The 22426-nt window shown below is 48.2% G+C and overlaps 1 protein-coding gene across 1 annotated transcript in view; it reads left to right on the top strand.

Moving 5' to 3' along the window:
* LOC144136988 (O-acyltransferase like protein-like) overlaps positions 1–22426 on the top strand; it is a 150846-nt gene that overhangs the window by 114899 nt on the left and 13521 nt on the right. Inside the window, exons 11-13 of the mRNA XM_077669438.1 lie at positions 5322–5441; positions 10142–10262; positions 11593–11782. Of these exons, the coding sequence (XP_077525564.1) occupies positions 5322–5441; positions 10142–10262; positions 11593–11782 (431 nt within the window). The remainder of the gene's footprint in view (positions 1–5321; positions 5442–10141; positions 10263–11592; positions 11783–22426) is intronic.

The following is a 22426-nucleotide window of genomic DNA, read 5'->3' as shown; positions in this document are numbered from 1 at the left end:
GCTGGAAGGGGGTCCTTTGACGGGGAGACGCCGCAATTTTCATGACTTTTATTCCAGTATAGCGGCGTGCGGGATGATGTGCACCAAGCCTTAGTGCTCTACCGACTCGCGCAGACGCTTCCCTAGCGGTGATTGAGCTTCTACGGCTAAGATACGCCGCATCACTGATACAAACAGGAACAGTTGCGGCGTCGCCTATAAAGGGAGCACCATACGGTGCGATGATACTGGCCCGGCGTACGGTGGCTTCGCCGACTGACGACGCAAGACGGATGTGTGGGGAGCATAAGATCGACGCCCCCCCCCCCCCCTGTTATCACTGTGCTGAGGCGGGACACATCTACAGTCGGTGTCCCTACTGGGAGGACTGTCAAATGGACTAGTTGGTACTTGTTCGTGATGGGAAAAATCAGCGCAAAGACGACGAACAAGGAAAGAAGTGAGACAGGACATGCGCTGTCCTGTTCAGCGCGTGTCCTTTCTACCTTCTTTTTCTAGTTCGTGGTCTTTGCGCTATTTTTGCCTATTTGGAACTCTGGCTACATGGTTTCGGAGTCAACACTCTTCGACCCAGACTGGGGTAACGGAGCAGGACATCGAGAAGTTCCTCGCACGCCAGCGCACGGCTCCAGCCATCCTGTGGCACTACTCTATCCAGGTCACCATCGCCACATCGGCCTCCGGCGAACCACCCCGGCTATGACAGAGTACGGCCACCAAACCCTCGTCGGCAAATCTAAATGTGGGGACATTTGAAAGCGAGGTAGCTGAGTGCCAAAGCAACCATCGATAGCTTCTTCCGCTAAACGTGTCTACGCAAGACGTAACGATGACGGCGAAGGATGATGTGTGAAACGCGTTGTTTGACATTTCCATCCATGTCGACGGCCGGAGCATGGACGGACCTTACCACCGGAGCAGACGACTCCATCCTTAGGGGGGAAATTGCGAACGTGTTGAAAAAGGTGGCCACGTCATTTACAAGGGCACAAAGTTGTACAGATGGAGGGCACATGGCCACGCCGATCGAAATATGTATCGGCTGGAATAGAATTCAGGGGTCAACCTTCGTCGCGAGCTTTCTGGTTCTCTGGGAGCGTTCTCGAGATGTAATCCTCGGTACGGCCTTTCATCGTGAGCGTGGTCCTGTCATCGGCTCTCGAAATCGTGAAATTACCTGCTTCACAGAATTAGTTACCGCAGGAAGTGATTATGATCGTATGTGAATGCTACATATCACAGACGACGGCGTCAGCATACCTGCGCGATCAAGCGTGCTCGTAAGGCGTGCTGGTACCACGGAATGCCCAATGGTGAAGTATTGGTGATTGCCAACCTGTCTCGCCTAATGACGCTGGGAGTGTGCGGTAGACGAAGCCACGTGCTCGTCACAAACTTCAGCTGTAAGGACCGTCATATATTTGGGTGTACTCGCATAGCTTACGTTCAAACAAATACAGATATCGTAGAATATCATACGTTTACGGAAATATGTGCTTTGAAAGCCAAAAATACCAACTTGACCGAAAATCTAGACATGAATTAAAAATTTTCAAAAGAACAAACGATTAAGCTTCTAGAACTGCTGCAGTAATTTGAAGCATGCTTTGCTTGTTCATATAGAGTACGCCGGACCGAAATTGATAACGAAAGAAAACTCGGCACCCATACGGCAACCGCTATGCCGCGTGTCACGCAAAGCGCGAAAACCTGATCAAACCCTAGTGGAAACCGTGCTCGACAACGACGTCACCCAACCACTAAACAGCCCTTGGTCGGAACCTGTTATTCTAGTAAAGTTGTGGGCCTGCTCTTTACGGCATGCCAAGAAATGAGGCACACTGCGGTTGCGTGAAATAACTCTTTAATTACATCCTCCACCTCGCTGTCGCCCGTCCAGGCATACACACGCACACACCAGCAAAACCCCCAGCGGCCCCAGTCCGAGTCCCGCGCGCGTGCCTCCGCACGGCACCACCAATCACCGCTCTCCGTGTCCACCAGCGCCATCCCTCGGGCGGCGAACTCTCGAAGTCTTGCGGCCCGGTTGGCCGCACGGCAGGCAAGGGGGGAGAGGAATGGGAGCTAGCAGCGAGGGGACCCGAGTAAGACCCTCTAGCCCAGAGGGTATCTTGCGGTTCCCACAAATTAAAAGAAGCGCTTCCCACAAAGTAAAAGAATAGAACTCTGCGCTTCTGCGTTGAATATAGGAAACTGAATAGTAGAGCAACAAAACGACTTTTGTCCGTTGCCACGCATAGATGACTATACAGGCTTCGGCGGGATAAGTACTTTTCGTTCTACTTGAGAAGCGGCTACTGGCAGTTACAAGTTGACGGAAGGGACCGTGAGAATTCAATGCGGATAGTCTAATTTGAAGTGTACCCTTCGGCATGTATTCCGCACCAATCGCATTCCCAAGAAAGAACTTACCGGCTTGACGTGACAAACGAGCCTTGTGTTCTTAGACGACTTTGTTTCGCTTTCGGCAACAATTGAAGAGCCCATCAGCCAAGTACATCAGGAAGTCTGTTTAAGTTGTCGTGGTTGAAACCAAGAAATGTCACTTTGGCCTTACCGAGCTAGCTGAAGCTTCCTGGACATGTAATCAGTGCCAAGAGAGTTCAGCCTGACTTTGAAAAGACGGCCGGCGTCGCCTGGTTTCCCGCTCGTAGAGATAAAGAAAAGCGCACGACGTTTCCTTTGGCTTTGGGCGTACTACCGTCCCTTACGTGGCTGAACAAGGATCACGTCCAGTTTATCTGGCAAGGGATCCATTTGAAAGCCTCCGACGAGTTGCGGCAGCGCTTCCAGTCAGGCCCTGTGCTCGCATATTTTGACGAGGCTGCGCAAACAGCTTGACACGTGTGCCAGCAACATCCGACAAGGTGCCGTTTTCGTCCTTTGGCGAGAAGCTACCGAAAGAGTGATCGCCTTCGTAACCAGCATACAATCACATCCTGAGTCGAACTATTCTACAACGGATAAGGTGTGGTTAGTGGTAGTGTGGGCTATTACGAAAATCCGCGCATATCTTTCAGGAAAACTATTTAAAGTGATTACTCATCATCACTGCCTCTGTTGGTTAACCAATCTGAGGGACCCACTGAGCCGTATTGCGTGCTTGAGCGTACTGTTGCAATATTTCGATTAAACGATTGTTCACAAGTCAGGCCGGAAGCACAGCGTCGCGGACAGCTAGTCCCGCGGCCTTGTCTAGCCACCCGGAGGTAACCCCGAAAAGGCACAGGCTTCCTTGGCGCTCCAAGTTTGTCAGGTATGGCGACAATGCAATGGGCTGACGAAGAGGGTGGAGCACTAATGTACCACCTCGAGGGCCAAAATCCCGGTTTACAGTGGGCCCAGCAGGAGGTTTGCCTTCATTCTGTCTACAGGAAGTACGCAGAGGCTAGCGGAAAGCTATATCTTCTTGTGGTACCAAGCGATCTTTGCAAGGAGATTCTCTTTGTGGGCCGCGACAAAACTACGTCTGCACACCTGGAATTTACGCGAACCTTGCCTAAAGTCTGGCAGAAATTCTGCTGGCCTAAACCCGCTCCCAGGGCCAAAGACGAAGTGAGAACATGTCGGCAGTGTCAGCGCCGGAAGACGGCATCTTTTAGACCAGTGGATCCCTGCAGTTTATATTACCACCAACGACACCATTCGAGCAAGTCGGCCTAGACTTCCTGGTGCCTTTCTCTCTCTCGTCGTCGGGCAATAAGTGGATTGCGGTGGCAATAGACTATTTCACACGTTCTGATGTGACTAAAGGAATTCCTAACAGAACTGCTTCCGAGGTAACAATTCTGTATTTACATCACGTTATCCTACAATCTGTTTCCCCATCTGTGGTGAACACGGACAAGGAAACAAATCCCATCACAAGGCAGCGGCCTATCACTCACCCACGAACGGGTCAGGTGAATTACTGAATAGGACCATAGGCGACATGATCTCCATCTAGGTAGGCATGCAGCAGAAATCACGGGTTGAAACATTATTATAAGTCACGTTCGCGTGTAATACCGCTAAACAAGAAACCCAGTACACTCCTTTTTGTCGCGTTTACGGTCGTGAGGCTCGAACCATGCTGGACGCGATGTTGTCATGCAAAACTGGCGGACTAAGCCAAGAAGCCGAGATTTCAGCCAACGCGCAGAAGAAGCCCACCAGTTAGCCCGATTTCACATGCAGCGACAGCACACTTCCCGTGCTACACGTTATAACCTATGTCGAAGAGATATACAGTGCCGCACAGGGGATCATCTTTGCATATGGACTTCAATCCACCACCGAGGGGCCTCCGAAAAGTTGCTGCACCGGTAATTGGTACCTCAACGCCTGCTCCGGCGACTCAATGACGTAAATTACGACATTGTCCCAAATGGGACTGACTAGATTCGGGAAGAAGCATGAGCGTAAAAGGCTGGTTGATAGCGATGAAACCGTACTTTTGGTGCTTTCTGGTGTTTTTATTTGCCCGTCGTTTGGGTATAAAACTTCCTGTGATTTGTCCTTATGATAAGAAATTGTTGGTGTTAGGGCATAGACATTGAAATTTTGTGTCTTCTGTTTTGTTGCATCGCCATTTGACTTCCTTCACACTCCCCTTCAATCAATAACGCGTGCTTTCACAAGTTGCAAAGAGTGACCCGTTAGCACGATCTAGAAGCGGCTGCAGGCAGAAGCTTGAACTTGGCGCCGGGAGCGCAAGCTTTCTCTGTTTGCCAGTCGAACCGTGAGCGTAGGAGCACTGGTGACGACAGGATCACGTCGAAGAACACGTTTTCCTCTCGTTTTTTCACAAGTTCCCAAATAATTAAACGTACCTGTTCATAATATTATTTCCTTATAAGTGACTGTAGGTTTTCAAGAACATGCGTATGGGAGGACTTGCTAGGTGCATCTATGTGATTTCTGGGTCTTTGTCAGAATCCTGACGCAGTTTCACCTAATTTCGTTTCGATGTTCACACTTTGTGACTCAAAAAATCCCAGTGCGAAAGGATGTAGGGGGGGGGGGGCAGTATGTATTTTCACTATTCTGGCTTATTCTGCATGGATGGACTGCGGCGAGTACAAAATTTGTATTCACGAAATAACAATCTACCTGTTTACGACAATTGACTCTAATAATTAGGCCCCTTATTCGGACTTGAAATCGGCATTGAGAGCGCAAACGACGTTACACGCTCATTAAGTTCATCTGGAGGTGTAAATGCTATGTTGCTCAGTCATGGCTTTAATGTACATGCCTCTTCTTTTCGTCCAAATATGCATTAAACCCTCCGTCGCATAACCTAATCTTTTTTTCTGCAGGAGACGTTTTGTCATCGGTGCTCTAATATTGCTTTCCCTGGCATCTTCCTCCTTCACTGCCTGGCAAATGTACGGGACCCGGCATATGCCCGTAATCGTTCAATACCCGGACAAAATGGAGTGAGTATGCGTGTTTTAAATGCAGAGCATATGTTGGCCATGGCGGCTTTTTTGGCTACCGATTTCTCAGGGGCCCGTTAATTTCGTGATGGAGCGTACTTTTATTTTTTGGTGCAGCTGAGTAAGTAAACGTTACCTCGAGCTTCATTCGACATTGAGCTTCGCGCGTTGCAAAAGTGGCTTCCGTCCAAAAGGTGTATAAAAGGTGGTGCTCAGGGGCGAACAGCGTGAAAAGGGTACTAAAGGCTGGTAAATGTTCATGTGCAAGCAATAAATGGCACATTGGGTGAGAAAGCCGTGGTCCGGCGTTTTTGTATGGGACGGCACAGAGGTCGCTTGGGATAGCTTGCTCTTATTTTGCTCGAGCTGGTGTATTAGTGCATGGTGTGCAAATTAGAAAGCTGTGAACTTATTTGCCGCTCTTCGCTAGAGCAGTGCTGAGAATGCTGAAAGCGATTAATCTCAACAGGCAGTAGGGTCTTCTTGTGCCATGCAGCTGTAGCTGCGGCTGCGGCTGCAGTTGCAGCTGCGGCTGTCAGTGCCATGTTCCGTGGACTATCAAACCCAGATCCCGCTGACCCAGCACAGCGGCGCAGTAGCCGCACTTATTCGAAGCGCAAAAATGTGTAGAGGCCTCAGTAACGTTCAACTGGACACTAATAGTTTCGCATTCATATCTCATTAAATGCACGTACGGGTCCTCAGATTTTTATTTTATTTTTGCATCGCCCTTATATTATTTTGTGGCAAAACAGAGGGCGTAACAAATGTTGGCGCTGACCATGCAACAAATCTCCAACGAGTACGAAAGGCAAAAGCCAATATGGGAGGAGAGTGGTTGCCCCCTGGGTAATTGGATGAATATGCAGGCGCTTATGGCGAATGTGGCGCCATTTCGTTCAAGACTGGCACAATCTTGGAACTTCCTGTACATACTTAGTGCCACCACTGGTTCGTTTTTCACACGCGCGATTCGTTCGGGCAACTGCTAAAAAGTGTCCTCTGGTCTACCTCTGTCGCCTTGAGAGTCACTGATTTCGATGCCAACGTCGTAAGTTATGGCCCGGCAAAGGTAACAATTTCAAGCCCAACTATTTTTATTAGAAAACCCTAAGCCATTCCATTCTGCGAAAGTGGATGACCAGCGAAGCTGAAGCGACGCATTTTTTCAACAAATGTACTTAACGTTAGAAGCAGGTCTTGCCGTGCTCAGACGTTGCATTACGTCACTCCATTTCGGTAGGTGGTAGGAAAACTGGTGGTGGGCGTCTTTCGGGTTTTCTGTTGCGTGCTTGACCAGCAAAGTTTGATTGAAATATAATGCGTGCAAAGTTAAAGTAACTTTTTGGCGTTGTTTAAAAAGGTGGTGGCGCAATGTTAGTCCAGATGGTCCACATTTTTACAGATCATACGAACCGTTTCAGTAAATTAAACCAAGTAGATAGAGTGAGGGTCACGTTGTGGAATATTGTATATGCTGAAACGACAAACCTGTGTTGCTTCGGGCTACCTTCACATGGTTTAGGTTTGGGCAGGTTGGTAAATCATACTGAACGTTCAATGTGCAGACTGCACGAAGACGAGACAGTGGGAGAAGGTGCGCATTGTCTTGTCCTCTTTCTGTCGTCTTCGTGTAGTCAGCCCATTGAAGGTTCAGCACCTTCACATGGTTACCTTGAACACGAATACACGTACGTACCGTACCGTAAATTTCATTCTGTAGATGTTCACAAGTACCCGTAAAACGTGTGCTGTCAGGCTTAATTAAAAACTACTCAGTGCATTACAATCGAAGTAGCCACTAGAGCAGAACAGCCCTGAAATGGATTACTGAACATAAAAAGTTCTCTTTTAAAGAAAGTATACGGTAGTTTACAGACCGCAATTGTATGTACTGCAGTTAGGCAGAAAAGGCGTAAGATCGTAAGAGTTCACACCGAGAGTTAATGTGTTGTACATTCGCGGTGGTAAGCGGAAAAATGAGGTACTTTTCTTGCAATTTGTTGCAGGTAATACGCAGTTTTCTTTACAAACCCCTTTGCGAATTCCAGAGTACGAAATGGTGCATGGTTGTTACCGACGTTTCTCCTGGTGATAAAAGGCCGCGTGAAGGAGCATAGATGAAAAGACACGGCTACTCCACGCTCTGTCCCCCGTCTACGACACACAAGTCAAGCTACAGAAAACGAGAAAATGCCCGATTTTAAGGAAACGGGAGGTGTCATATGAACAAGAAGGTTCTAGGGCAAAAGCATTCACATTCAGCTGAACGCCTGAGATAGTTTGCTTCCGACCCGTATTCTCGGAGGGTTTCGTACTCGGATCGCTTCAAACGCTTTACTTTACCATTCGCTTCTGCCTCACACTTTCGTTCCGTATTCATCTGCGTCCTACAAGTGGCGCCATTGCCTACACCTACCGTTAGGTATTGGGAGAGTTGACGAGGATAGTAAATTTTTCTGCATGTATGTTTTCTCGCTTTGGTTTTTTCTGCCATCTCACTTGATCTGCTTTAAATTTGCGCGGACGCCCACTTTTCCTTAGACGAGTTTAGGCTTGTGGTATATAAAGGTACGTGTTTCAAAGGTACATTCTCACGACACCGCTTCGCGGTTAGGCACGCCAACGCCCAACACGGCTTATTCGCTTGATGAGCACTTATTTGTTATCGAATAAAACCTCGGTCCCATCAAAACTGTGCGGCCAGTGCAGCACTGACAAATGCTTGTGCTGGACGAGGGAAGATATCCCCAAGATCCCCACTGTTGCGGACAACTGCGAAGAGTTTGTTTCTACAGCACTCCTTGCAGAAATTTTTAGTGTGCAAATAAAGATGTTTCAGCCAATGCCAGCTCGTACTGCCCAGTAATACTGAAAACGTCAGTGAAATATATTGCTAATATTTCCGCGCACCATGCATTGGGTTTGCTTATTATTTATGTTTCACTTTTACCGCCCGGCTGCGCCGGTCTGTGTTATATGTGTGCCAAGGGAAGCGCGAGTTCCATTCTTTCTCTCTATGCCGCATGTGTTATATGTTCTGATAGGCAGAGCATTCCGAACTAACGTGAACAGCCTAGAACAATCTTCTTTGTTCTCGATGTAATTCGGGAGAGACGGTAGTTCGGGAGAGACGACAGCAGGACGGCGCCCTCGCGGGGTAGGCCCGAGGTCCGTCGCCGGCGCTTCCTTCGAAGTTTCCGTTCGTCGCGGTGTAGGCCCGACGACAGCCCTGGACTCCGCCGGGAGAAACCGGGCTCCGGCACAAGAGTGAGCGGTGTGCCGGCGACGCAGAGCGCGGGCAGCGAGGCCTAGTTTCGAGCCCAAGCTAACTCCTCCCGCCGCTAAACATTGGCACCGCCACGTTCTTCGCCGGGTTGAAGTATCTAGGCTCACACGTCTCGTCACCTCTGCGGACAGACTGTTACCACGCGTCGACTCACCGAAGTCACCGACATGTCCCCGCTCCATCCATCGTGCCAGCCCCAGCGGACTGTAGTGGACGGGTTCCTCGCCAGTCCTCTGCGATCTTGTGAATATCGGCTTTCCCCTTTCAATACCTACCCGTTTGGATTGCCTGTTGAATATAACGCGTGTGTTTGTGTAGACAGTAGTCCGGCTCATTGCTCTGCACGCGGTCCGGCCCAATATTCATGACACTGACGCTCCTTGAACCAAATCCATGTTATTTAGGTGTCCTCAATTATGGGATCTATTGATAGCTCCACTGACGGGGAAGGAGAACACATGTGGAGCAACAGGCAGTTTAACTGAAATACCAAGTTTTCCAGCATTCATATTTTTGATGGATACTGTATGAAACGACAACGTATGTACCCGTCTAAACCTTTTAACGAAGTTTGTTCAGCCCTACAATTTCTTGTATATGCACTGTTGTCTCCAAGGCAATTACTATTCATTTGCGAAAACATTTTTTCAGGCGTTTTTGTGCACGCGTTTTGATCCACTAATTTCCACTAGACCGATACTCTGACATCGCGACTCGTGCTCCAGGTTACGAACGCCGTTCTGGTCACTTGTAACCTCTTGTGGTTTTCCTAGGTGGCTAAAATGTAGACGAAAACGAGACGTTCTCAGTTCCCAAATGCTGCCGCGAGTATACAATCTCGTCTTTTACACCAAAGCTGTTAGCCTCTCGTTGGCTGAAAAATTTCGTGCCGTAAACAAAAAACCTAAGCAGGACCAGCAATTCTCACCCAAGCCGTCAAGTGCACGCGTCAGGTTAATCAGGCGTGCAGAGTAGAGCTCAGTATTCGTGTAAACAAAAAGCCACAAAACAGGCATCCAAACCTCATGATGGATCCCATGGTGCCGGTAAAGAATGGAACCCCCCCCCCTCCGAATGTGTTCTGGTAGAGATAAGATTTGCAGCTGCTCTCAAAAGGGGAGGGAGGTTGACGTCTTTCGAGGCCTAGTGCATGTGTCAGGCTAGGGAGGGCCCAGCAGTTCTCGCCCAAGACGAAGAGCGCATACGTCAGGACTCAGAATTTGCCGCCAGAGAAGCCGAGTGCAAGGGACAAGCCCGCAGAGACAAGGAGGAACATTTCATACGCTTTCCCATCAGCATATGCAGTGATTTAAAACAGCAGCGCTGGACATCCACTTTCGCCCTGTGGGATGAGGTCCATCTTTTTTTAGTGTTTCTCGGTTCTCTCTTACCTTGATCTTTTTATATACAGGGACTACATATACATGCTGACTGACGTCTACATGCTTCCCACCTATCATGCTGCTTGCTATTTCGGCGGCAGCATCACTTTCTTTGCGGTGCAGAACTACAAGAAAGAGAAGATTTCGAAGGTAAGCTGGAGATTTCACGTTAGGAGTGAAGCATCATGTTTTCTAAAGTACTCTGGCTAAATTAGCGTGTTTATATGAACGTGCATCCAGAAAAAATCATGCACCCTCCGCGTAACGACGACGATGGTTAACGCGAAGCTTTCTCGTGAGGGATTCCTTGGTTGCCGCCAAAGTTTGGACTTTCACTCGCCGATGATTTGGACTTTGACTTGTTGAGCTTAGACTTAGCCTTCTCATCGCAGCAGCTTTGTCTTTCGCCCTTGGCCATTTGACTTCAAAAGACGAAAGCTTCGCGTCCAACTGTAGTCGTTGTTAGACGAAAGGGGGAATGATTTTCCTAATTGTCTATGCACCCCTCCCTAAATTCACACAGCTTCGACCGCGAAGTGTGAATGCTTTTAGACTGCTGATAGAGGGCTCCCATTGAGCGCATAAATACTCGTAGGATTACGATGTAATAAGAAAATAAACCGACCGAATTTTTTTTTTTCGTTTTGAACACACGTTTTTTTAGAGCTGTGTGAATTCTAGACCATTGAGACAAATAAAAAATTTCGTAGCATGGTGCAATTGGATAGATATCGGCTTCATAACGCAAGGGACCCACGTTCGATTTCGGCTACTGGAAGAGTTTCTCTGTTTCAGTTCAACCGCGATCATCATCATCATCATCATCGCCTGAGAAAGCTGGCTTTGCTGTAGCGCGTTTTTGACGCCAATTACACGATCAGTGACACAGAGCAAGCTTCTCTTTATTATAGACTGGCACATTTATTTTAGACTTAGTTGTCTCTACCTTACTGTTCTCCCAAAAAGCACCTAAACAAACACCCCCATCCGTGTTTCACTATTTAAGATTAGTAGGGCTGAAATTGCTGCGTGGAAGAATTTACTAAGAATTTATATTTCTTTTCACACGACCTGCCTTATCTGCGTAACAGAGCGGCTGTTAGCACAAGGAGCCGGCGATTTGTATTCAATGCGCCAAAATTTAGTGATAAATACCTAGTTGTTTTACCAAGTAAGTGCAACGTTACAAATCACTAAGAGGGATTAAACTCTCAGAACAAATGGGTGTGCCAGAGTGGAGAGCTAGACTTTGAGGAGACGGTCGCTGCAGAAAGGGTAGCTGCGTTTGCATTACATACACTTGCTTCTGCTGTATGTGTGACCCGAACGTTGCTTTCAATTCTCACGAGCTCGAGTGCTGCGTCAGAAAGCAGCACGGACGTGAAGACCATCGCACCAATTAAAGAATTTTAGGACTCACAAAGTTGTATTTGCGGAATTAAAATTGGTGCATCTCGTCACATGCAAACTTGCTTCACAGGGTAAGCAGGTGGCAGTGTGGGTGGCAGCCCTTGTGTGCGGCGCAACCTGCGTGTTCTACCGGTATGACTGGACGACCGGTAGTAAGCAGCACAGCGATTCCGCGAAGATGGCCGTAGGCTTCTGTGATCGTATCATCTGGGCAAGTGCCCTTGGTGGGCTCACGTTTCTCTGCGCCTGTGGAAGGGGTGGTGAGTGGTGCACTTTGCCTTTCCAGAAAACACTGCTTCGTTACAAGAAAATACTGTGCCCAAGGCCAGAACAATGTAATGTTCTTCCTGTGTGTGCTCAAGTACAAATAGTGAGGGCTCACATGGCCGATAATATCAGGGCTGCAGCAGAATGGTGAGCTGGCCCGGTTGGTTGATATCCATGATTGTACCTCAAAGAGCACAACAGGAAAACGGGGCGGTCAGATGGTGTCCAGTGTTTCCTGTCCGCCGTCTTTTGCTGATGCGCTGTTCGAAGTTCTATCATGCATATCAAGGTTAGTTGGTATTTATTTATTTATTTATTTATTTATTTATTTATTTATTTATTTATTTATTTATTTATTCATTTATTTATTTATTTATTTATTTATTTACTTATTTATTTATTTATTTATTATCGAATGACCCTCAGGGCCTTTACGACGTTACTGAGGGGGTGGGTAGAGTGCATGAAAGAGGTAACAGTATAGAAGTACAGGCAGTAAGTGAACACAAAACAATTTTCCGAAACGAAGTTACTGCAGACATAATAACAAAGTGTATTTTTGAATGATGCAGGGTCTTCAATGGACACAATGTCGTGGGGAAAATGGTTCCATTCATCAGATGTTTTGGGGAGACATGAATCGGGGAAAACAATTTCCAGATCGAAACCAGGTTACTGCAGTACATATAAATAAAGTGCAGTTTTGAATGATGCAATATCTTCATTGGGCACAATTGGTGGGGAAGATGGTTCCATTCCTCAGACGTTTTCGGGAGAAATGATTTGGAGACTGCGTTTGTCCGGCCAGATGGAATGGCAACGTTGAACTGATGTTCGATGCGGGATGAGATGTACGTGGGCCGTGAGAAACGGTGGCGTCTCATAGAAGGGTTATGGAAAAAGATTTTCTGAAACAAAGAAATACGTGAAATTTTTCGGCGATTGTGTAAACTTGGTAGAACCAGGTTATTTTTCATTAGTGAAGCACTGTAGGTACGGGAGTAGTCGGAAAGTAGAAATCGAGCTGAGTGGTTTGTTACAGATTCTAGAAAACAAATTAGGTTTTGTTGTGCAGGGTTCCAGACTGACGAGTCATACTGTAGTTTAGAGCGAATTAGTGTATGATAAAGTGTTAACCTAAGGGAGGATGGGGCATGAGAGAAATTACGGCCAAGATACCCTAAAGAACAGTTTGCGGTGATGCAGACATAATTCGAGAAGAAAATTATCCGAACCAGTGCGAGCAGCATGGTTCGAAATAATAAACAGGCCCGAGACAGAAGAAAAGAGAAGGATGATACAGGGGGGCGGGCACGTATTTTTCATACCAGAACAAGATATCATAATATCAAAACGGAATTGCGCAAAGAGGAGATCCTGTCGACTCCCACCCTAAACTATTGTTGCCCCAAACTGAACACTCAAAAAATACATACTATCACCTCAACGAGATACAACGGCGGGGAGAGTTGTTAAAATACAGCTATACGGATGCAATAATTCCCTAAGTATGCGATATCACACGCGCTGTGTTCTTTAATTATAGGCTGAAAACGCAGAAACCGAACCTTGGCATGTATCATGTGTGCATATATGGGTACGGCTTGGGTAAGATAGAGTCTGGCATGGGAATATGCGATGAAGAAGCCGGATAGATATGTGGGGTCAGGCAAGTAAGTGTTCGTGGACATGGGACTGAAGGAGAAACAGCGCAATATACTTGTGTTCTTATTTGCAGTTGCGCTGAAACATACAAGTGATGATAAAATTCATTTTTGATTTCTTGACCTTGATACAGGGCACATAACCCCTTATTATAGCTTGGTGGCAGCGTGGAGTCATGACGGCCGATTTCAGCTACTTTACCAGCCGTGGCACTGTCATCAAATGGTAGTGTCAGTCCTGCTCTGGGGCCTTCAGATCCCACGGGAACTTTGGGCATGTAGAGAGCCGTCCACTTTTGGTGCGAACACGGGCCAGCGTGGCCAGGCTCCGCGGAGCGCGAGCACACAAGGCATGACTGCGCATCGAAGTTAAGCGGCGCAGGCGCATAAGGGATTGGAGGCGGGGCTTCGTATCGTCTGCTAGCGCGGGAGCGTACCGTACTTGCTTTGCTGTGAAGCACGCCTAATACCCCTGTCAAACGTGCCTATTTAGGTGCGCTTACGCAGACAGCACTCGGGCTCCCCGAATGACACTTTGGCTGTGCGCTGCGAGACGACGAAATAAGGTGCTCTTGGCCGTGATGCCAGTGACGATAGCCGGCGTTAATATTACGCAAGATTACTTGGAATTCCCCCTCTTTATCACGTCGGAAACAATGTAAACATTTCGTTGTGTTTGCATAGTTAAAAATCGCACTCGGTTCCTCGCAGAAGTGCACAAAAAACGGAGGCGTGACGGCGATAGAACACCGGCGCTGATGTCTTTGCTGTTATTGCAGCGAATAGCAGCAGCATTATAGTTTGGGGGAAATTATCTGAAAGCGTAGAATATAACAGAAAAGCAGAAATCGCGAATACAATCACAGGGCCACAAGAAACCACCTACGAGAACGCCGCAGAAAACGGCCTGGAGCAAAACCGGCAAAACCCCACCAGGCGGAGCTGGCACGTCGTTTGTAGAGTGGTTATTTGCTTGTTTTTCGGCGCTGTTTCTGTTTTTTGTAAAAGTAAATAAGCGATATACCTAAAGCTAACTATTAACATACTTATTATAATCTAAACGGTCGCGGTTTTATGGTATTTTTCCCGATTTTCGGACTTACGTTCACGAGATTACTCAGTCGGTGAGCCGGCCCGGATAAAGTGTGTTTGGGGAACACACTCAGCTTAAACTGCGTTCGGTGGTAAGTGTCATTCGCGTTTGCCGTTTACTACTCCTGAATGCCGTTTTAGCCGAGTGCATTTTTGGAAGGGCACTTAAATAGCCTCGTTTGACAGGGGTATAATACCCCTGTCAAACGTGCGTATTTAAGTTCACTTCCACAGAGTGCACTCGGCTGAAATATCATTCAGGCGCAGCTAAGCGGCAAACCCTAATGACACTTACCACCGAACGCAGTTTAACTTGAGTGTGTTCCCGAAACACACTTTACCCGGGCCGGCTCACCGAGTGAGTTGTCTCGGCCGCAGGGGTCAAAAAACGGGAAAAATAACCTAAAATAGCGAGCGTGTAGATAATAATAAGTAATGTTAGAAGTTAATTATTATATTCTGTTCAATTATTTTCACAAAAAGAGAAGCGGCGTCGAAAAACAAGAAAATAACGCCGCTCTCAACCATGTGCCAACGCCGCCTGGTGGGGTTATGATTCATGGCGGCTGTTCGCTGTGGCGATTTCATAGGTGGCTTCTTGCGGCTCTGTGGTTGTGCTCCCGTTTCAACCTTCTATGATATATTCCACGCTTTCAGATAATTTCACCCAAATTATAATGCTGCTGCGATTCGCTGCGCAGTGAATAACAGTGAAGCTATCAGCGGCGGGGTTCAGTTGCTGTCTCGACTCCGTTTTTTTTTGTGGACTTCCGCGAGGTGCCGATGGCGATTGCGAACAATACAAACACAACAAAATGTCTACATTGTTTCTCACGTGATAAATAGGGGGAATTTCAACTAATCTTGTGTAATATTTACGCCGGCTATCGTCACTGGCATCATGGCCAAAAGCACTTTGTTTTGTCGTTTAGCAGCGCGCGGCCAGAACGTCATTCGGGGAGCCCGAGTGCACTGCGCTTAAGTGCACTTAAATAGGCACGTTTGACAGAGGTATTACTCTAGGCATTCTTGTAGCGTCTTAGCGCACCGCGACCGCGTTGCGGGAAAAAGCACTTCACTCACTGCGGCTCGTTGTGTAGTTTCTGCGTACGGCAACTGAGCGCTTTCTCTTTTGAGGTCCATGGTCCCAGTTAAATGCATGTGTTTTTTAAGTCATTAAATGACTCGTTTGGCTGGAGTTATAGGGTTTAACGCGGGAAAATGACTGTTTCTACGGAGAAGCTGTAAAAAAAGGCCCCGGATAACCAGATCCCGGATCCCGAGCGCTCGTGGGCGCGCGCCTCGCGGCGACCGCCGAGCGTCCACGGCATGCGCATTGCAATTAGTGAAAATAAAAAAAAACTGGCAAAAACCTTGAGGAGCCAAGTAATTTCGAGCGCACGTGAGCACGTGCCTCGCGGAAACCGCCGAGTCCCCGGCTCGCGCACCGGCTTTGGCGAAAAAACCTCCAACGCTGCCGTCAACCACTACCGCGCATGTAAAAAAACTCCAGCGCTAATGGTAAAGATCTATAATCCTAAAAATGAAAAGACACCCTGCTAGGGAGAGGTCCCCGCGGCAGGTACATTCTCTGGAAGCCATTATGGATAGTTGGAGGCATAGCTACGAGTGCGCCACTCCTTCCCGAGACGACTTGCAGATTCCGCCGCCGCTGCCCCGAGTCGATGACAACAAGTCAACAATGCTGACGATGACTTCCCATCCACCACTCGCCGCGAAGAAGGCGACGACCTGTTCGTAGCATATGCCGGCGATTGCTACCAGCGCAACTATGCAAAGAAGCAATGATATTCAAACTTAACTGTTTCCGGCAATGCTCACCCACAACAGCTTGGCCATTCAAGTCTTGTGCGTGAGCGCAAGCTTCCCCAAAATTTTCTGATCGGAGTGTTACTTGCTAAGACGGAGTGTTACTTGTTACTTGCTCGAAAACACTCGCGGATTGCTCGATGTGACTTCGAATGGGATCAGCGAACTCATGGAAATCAAAAACAAATATCGTAAATATGAAAACAAATTAAAATATGTTCAGTCCACAATGCAAGTGTTTGTTTATATGTAAGGCTTTGCTCGCACTATTAAGCACATTGAAAACGTATTGAACATATTGATGATTTTTCAGTTCATGGCGTTTGGCTAGGCCACGCCTTACAGGATGGTAAAGAAACGAATGCAGAAGTTGTGGACCTCAAGAACAATGAAGCTGTTTCACAATTGTGTAGCATGGAACCGGTGACGACAACTTCACTACTCACGTAGGCTTATTGCGAGGAAGTGCGGGCCGTACCAGAAAGGAGGATACACATCAAGTGGCAACAAAGGGAGTGGCCGCGGTCTCCCAATAACTAGTCATGTAGGTAGCGCAACCAATGGTGTATGCATTATATACTAGAGTGGGACCAGTCTAAGACTCACCGGAGAGTAGGACGATTGAGCTTGGTGCATGATCCACTGGCTGGGCGACTGCTTGAACCATCTCGACGATGCGCGATATTCATATATATGAAAAATGCCGGCAGACATCGAGGCCGAAGTCGCGGGATCGAAAATCAGCCGCAATGGCCAAAATTCCTTGGAGGCGAAATGCACGGACACCCATGTGCTGCGTCATGCCAGTATAGATTAGGTATATCCCCTTGGTCAAACTTACACGGAGCCCTCCTCTACAGCGACTCTGATTAAACAAAGCTAAGCCAGTCCTGAAATGTTTGCAACAATAAGTACATTTAACTGGGATCATGGCACCGAAAAGAGCAAGCACTCAGTTGTACGCAGAAACTACACAACGTGCCGGAGTGAGTAAAGTGCGCTTTCTCGCAACGCGGTGGCGGCGCGCTAAGCATGCCGACAGTTAGGCGTGCTTCACAGCAAAGCAAGCACGGAGCCCTCCCGCGCTTTAGCAGATGACCCGAAGCCCCGCCTCCAAGCCCCTGTGCGCCTGCTCCGCTTAGCTTCGGTACGCGGCCACGGCTTGTGCGCGGGCGCTCTGCGGAGCGCGGCCCCGCTCCGCCGTGCTCGCCCCTAAAGTGGATGGCCCTGCACAATAGGGAGGATACACACGTGTATGGCTTTTAACGCGATAGCGTCGCTAGGATTGCTTCCAATTTTTCCCAGGCTCCTAGCGGTCCGCTGTTGCCCGCTCATCAAGCGTCCGCGGAAATACGTAAGAGCCGCAAACCTGAATCCACTACTGAGGCAGCCAGATGTGAGGGCCGGCCTGGCCCGGCAGCAAATGGACTTTACAAAGGAGGACAATAATACTACGGCGCGGAATAAAGACAGGCTACGCGATTTCAGGAGGTGCCGCGCCTGTGCACTGACGTTCATTCTACAAACAGTTAGTGGTCGCATGCTCGGCACACAGCGTCCCCATCTATGCCTGCAACTGACGCTATCACACAAGGACGCCCCCTCCCCCCCCCCTCCCCGGAAACTTCTGCCGCCAGCAATATTGTCTCACGTGACGAAGAAAGAGGACAAAAGAATAACGTCACGCTACCAGAAACCAAGGAAGGCTGGGTAATGAGCACAAAAGAAATAAATGTGCTCCAAATAAAAGTAATACAGACTGTATACGTGATTTTATTGATTGTAGAGTTTAACGCGCCGACGCAACGCAGGGCTCCGGATTAATTTTGACCACCTGGGGATCTTTAACCTGCGCCGAAATCTCGTACACACGGGCGGTTTTGCTTTTTGCCTGAATCAGAAAAGCGGCCGCCGCGGCCGGGAATCTAACCCGCGCCCTCGTGCTCAGCAGCACAACGCCTTAGCCACTGAGCCACCGCGGCGGGTCAGAGTGTATACGTGCGAAGGAAAATTTTTTATCCTCATGAAATGTAGCCGACGGCTAGAAAGGAAATGTATACAGCTTTCGTGAAAACGGGACCAGGAAAAACTTTAAAGCGAAAGCGTTTTTTGTGGGACCGATGGCGTTCTGCCCCACGTCGTCGGTCACACACGCACACATCGATCATGAAGAAGGAGTGCAAAAGTATACCTTTATCTCATAAACCACACCCAGCGCAGTAACGTGTTCATCTGCACAGAGGGCTTCAGCAAAATAAGATAATAAATGATTCTGGCTTTTTAAAGATTGCCGCACTTTTATGATCTGGGCTTGCTGCCTTGTTGAAGTCTCCATTTAAATCAAAGAAAAGATGCATACACAGTACACACAGGCACCCAACAATGTTGTAAAATGGTCGTGTTTTAACGACACATGACTCCAGCAGCTACACCACACAGATAAGGGTAAATATTTTGCACCTATTCTCGAACACCTTGAGGATAACTAATGCATGGAGGCAGCTTGTGTGTCATGGAAACGGCACCGCAGAAGCACTGTTCAGTTGTAGCAACTTAGGCAAGCATGGCCTGGTCAGCAAACTTTACACTAAAACCTTCCTTCGCTTTGGCACGCTTGTATGGGTGTCAGTGGCCAATAAAGTGGCCTTTAATTGCACGCACACGTATACCTCGCTACATCAGTACGCGAAACCTCGATTGGCACTCTGTCTTAGAGCAGGTGGTGATCAGTTATCGCAGGACAGCAGTGTTGTGGGCCTGTGATGTACACCCGCGTACACCCAAGGAAAACATTATACAAAGGAATTTTTCAAAATTAAGCGCACCGCTAAAATGCAGCCCACTGCTCCAGTTTTAATGGCCTACCTGCCTGCCCCTGTCAGCAAAAGGCGGCGTTCGCCTGTAAAATTACGGGTAATGATGTACGAAGATCTTTTGGCCTGGGTATGATAAGGCATCCCGCTTCGTACGTACATAAACTTAACGCTTTGCTTTATTAGAAATGGACCATGCCCTGAGTGTTTCCTTCTTATAACAAAGCTTGAATTGGCTGACTTGTGCTCTTGGCATTCTCAAGGTTCCCCCTAACCCTCTTCCTCCCCACCCTTCTCCCATCTCTCCCGGCCTGCAGCGGGCTCTCCTGGCCCGCCGCTGGCGGCCGTTCCCACAAGGGGCGTCACGGGTCGCCCCATTCAGGCACCTTCTCCCTATCGAGAAGGGAAATGGAGGTTTGCTTGCTCCACGCGTGTTTATCGGCAACAAGTTCCAGGCCGACTGCGCCATGGGTAGACCGTGCGTGTACCACTCTGTCAAAGAGTAGGCAACCCTGAAAGAACGGCAATTGAAGTGGGCCCGTGTACTTGGGTATGTTCGGCGAGCTACTTCTGAGTTTCGAAATTGTAGAAGCAGGTGATAGGACAACGGAGGGCCGCTGAAGGGGTTCGGCGAGCTGGTCCAGATGCCAAACGACCACAGCGGGCCGACGCGCACGATAGGGCTAGGATTGCTCACGGACAAAGACAACGGTGGGTCAATCAACCGCTTCGACGTGCTGATAACCCGACAAGCTTCGCGTGTACCGCTGTTTCCGATAGCCGAGGGTTTGGGGATTTTACTAATTCCTTATAGACTATGCGCAAATATGGAACGGCGCACTCTGAGTGCTTCTTTGTGTTTATTTTTTTATCATTCAAATCCTTGGACAGTGTGCGGGAACGTTTCTATATGTTTTATTTTTTCGGATGTGCGCATGCTCTGAAACATGGAGATGCTAAGAACGCGCCAGGGAACTGCGGGCTGGTGTAGACGCTTTTCTCAGTGATGTCCGGGTGCGCATTACGTGGACGCCGGCTGGGTTGCCTACTTTCGCCAACTTAGGCAAGTGACTATTTCGTCTTCAAAAAGCAATACATTCAAGATTTTCAAATCTTCATCTCCGAGAGTGCGTACATCGCACTGGGGGAATCGGCAAATAACACGAATGAATTTTACCTCAGAATCACCCGTGTCCCAGCTTTGCCGAGGTAAGACGAGATACGCGTTGTTTCAACACCATGGGACTGGCGCATGGACCTCCTGTTTTCAATGGGAGAATTCGATGATGCACTATCTCTGTGTCAACGTACATCTTCACCAGGACCAGAGGGTGTCCCGTACGCCGCCCTGTGCCACGTAGGTGTAGAATTCGGTCACGCCCTTCTTTGTCGTGTGAACCAGTCTTGGCAAGATGGCACGGTCCCTGAAAAATGGAAATATAACTATCTGGCTCCGGTATTCAAACCAGGCAAGTCTCCACTGGACCTGGCGTAATAACTCCCTACAGCCCTAGCAAGCTGCATAGAAAATAATTGAAATAATGGTTTTCGTCCGTATCTTCAGCACCATAATATTTACTTAAAAGCTATGGCTGGATTCCGACGTGGACTTTAATCCATCGACCTTGTTATTGACCTTGTGACATCGTTGCAGCACAAGAAATCGGTCAAACGTCTATCTGCAGCGCTATTTCTCGATATAGAAAGGGCGCACGACAGCGTACTACATGACGCCGTTCTGAATAACCTGTAGAATGCGGGGACGGGTCGCCAAACGTACAGATGGGTTCAAAGTTTCTATATGGGCGATCCCTTTTTGTTGAGACCACCGACGGCACAACCTCGTAGCAGTATGTTTCCCGTGGCGTCCCTCAAGGGGGTGTTCTTTGGCCGGCACTGTTCAGCCTCAAGTTTATCGGGCTTAAAGAAGCTATACTAATCCCTGTGCATATCTCTGTATATGCTGTTGACATTTTCATCTTGGAAACGTTTGTCCTTAGGTTCGGGCACGCCTTCAGAAAGTCGCGACCCGCATATGGGCATTCTTGCGTCAACAAGGTCTCAAAACAACACCACATCAGTGCGCAATGGTGGCATATACACGAACAAAAATGTCGCAATATAGATCTCCTTAAATGGACACCTCATTTCTTACATAAACATTCATCGCTTTGTTGTTATTATCATCGATCGGGACTTATAATACTCAGCAAAATTTTATCCCCTAAAACGGCCTACTTGAATTGTCCAGCCTTTCAAATTTCTGGCCGAAAAGATGTGGGGCGTTTTCATTCGCTCGATGCTACATCTTTAGAATGCGCCGTTTTTCCGTGTTGTACGTTACTGCCTGCGCATTCTGTCCAACACGTCCAAAACCAACCTACGCAGAGTCCAGGCGATAGAAGCCCAGCGTATCCGGGTGTGTCTTGGTCTACCGCGTAGCGCCATGCATTTGCACCGCAAGAGAACATCCGATAAAAAATTACTTGGCAGAGAATGCACTCCGGGCTCACTTTAAACATCTCGCTCGTATGCCTCATTACCACCTTGCATCCCTGCGTTCAACGAGACCACGGGCATCCTTTTCTAAGGTAGTCGCCACTCAGCGTGAAAGCCTCTTCTCACCTGCGGCACGACCACCATCAGCTCTGTGCTGCCTCTCGAAGCCAGATATGCACCTTACTATCCCGCGAATACCCAAGAAAGCGATATGCGAGCACATGGTTTTCAACAGCTTTCTATGCACTTTTTGCATCAAAACGACAGAGACCGGATTCATGTATATGCTGGTGGCCCGGTAACGATCTTCAGTTCTGCGGGAACTGGAGTAGTGCCAGCTATATATCTAGACATTTATTTCAAACTGTCCAACTTAACGACGTCAACCGCATCTGAACACACAGCTATTCGCGAGGGTCTCCTTTATATTGTTACGTGACGCTCCAAATACAGGCAAACGACCAAGACGACGAGAGGCACTGGACGGTGCTCGGTTCGAGAAAGAAGAGGAGAAGGTTGATCAGCCAGCTTGCGAACTGTTAGTTTTTTATGCGCTGCTACATGCCACCATCGCAGATTGTGGGAATATCGCAAATACGCCTTATTTTCATCCTAACAATATCAAGCAAGAATTACCCCAAATATATGGGCTGTGCTATGCAGCTCTACGCCAGCTCTTCAGTGCATGCTGTCTGCTTGTCGCCGCGGCCCGTACGAACAGCTTGCGGCCGAGAACCGT

Source organism: Haemaphysalis longicornis, unplaced genomic scaffold, assembly GCF_048455015.1.
Source record: "Haemaphysalis longicornis isolate Haplotype H1 unplaced genomic scaffold, Haemaphysalis longicornis Haplotype H1 scaffold_1, whole genome shotgun sequence".
In the NCBI taxonomy this organism is placed as follows: domain Eukaryota; kingdom Metazoa; phylum Arthropoda; class Arachnida; order Ixodida; family Ixodidae; genus Haemaphysalis; species Haemaphysalis longicornis.
This window is presented reverse-complemented; position numbering and strand designations above follow the sequence as displayed.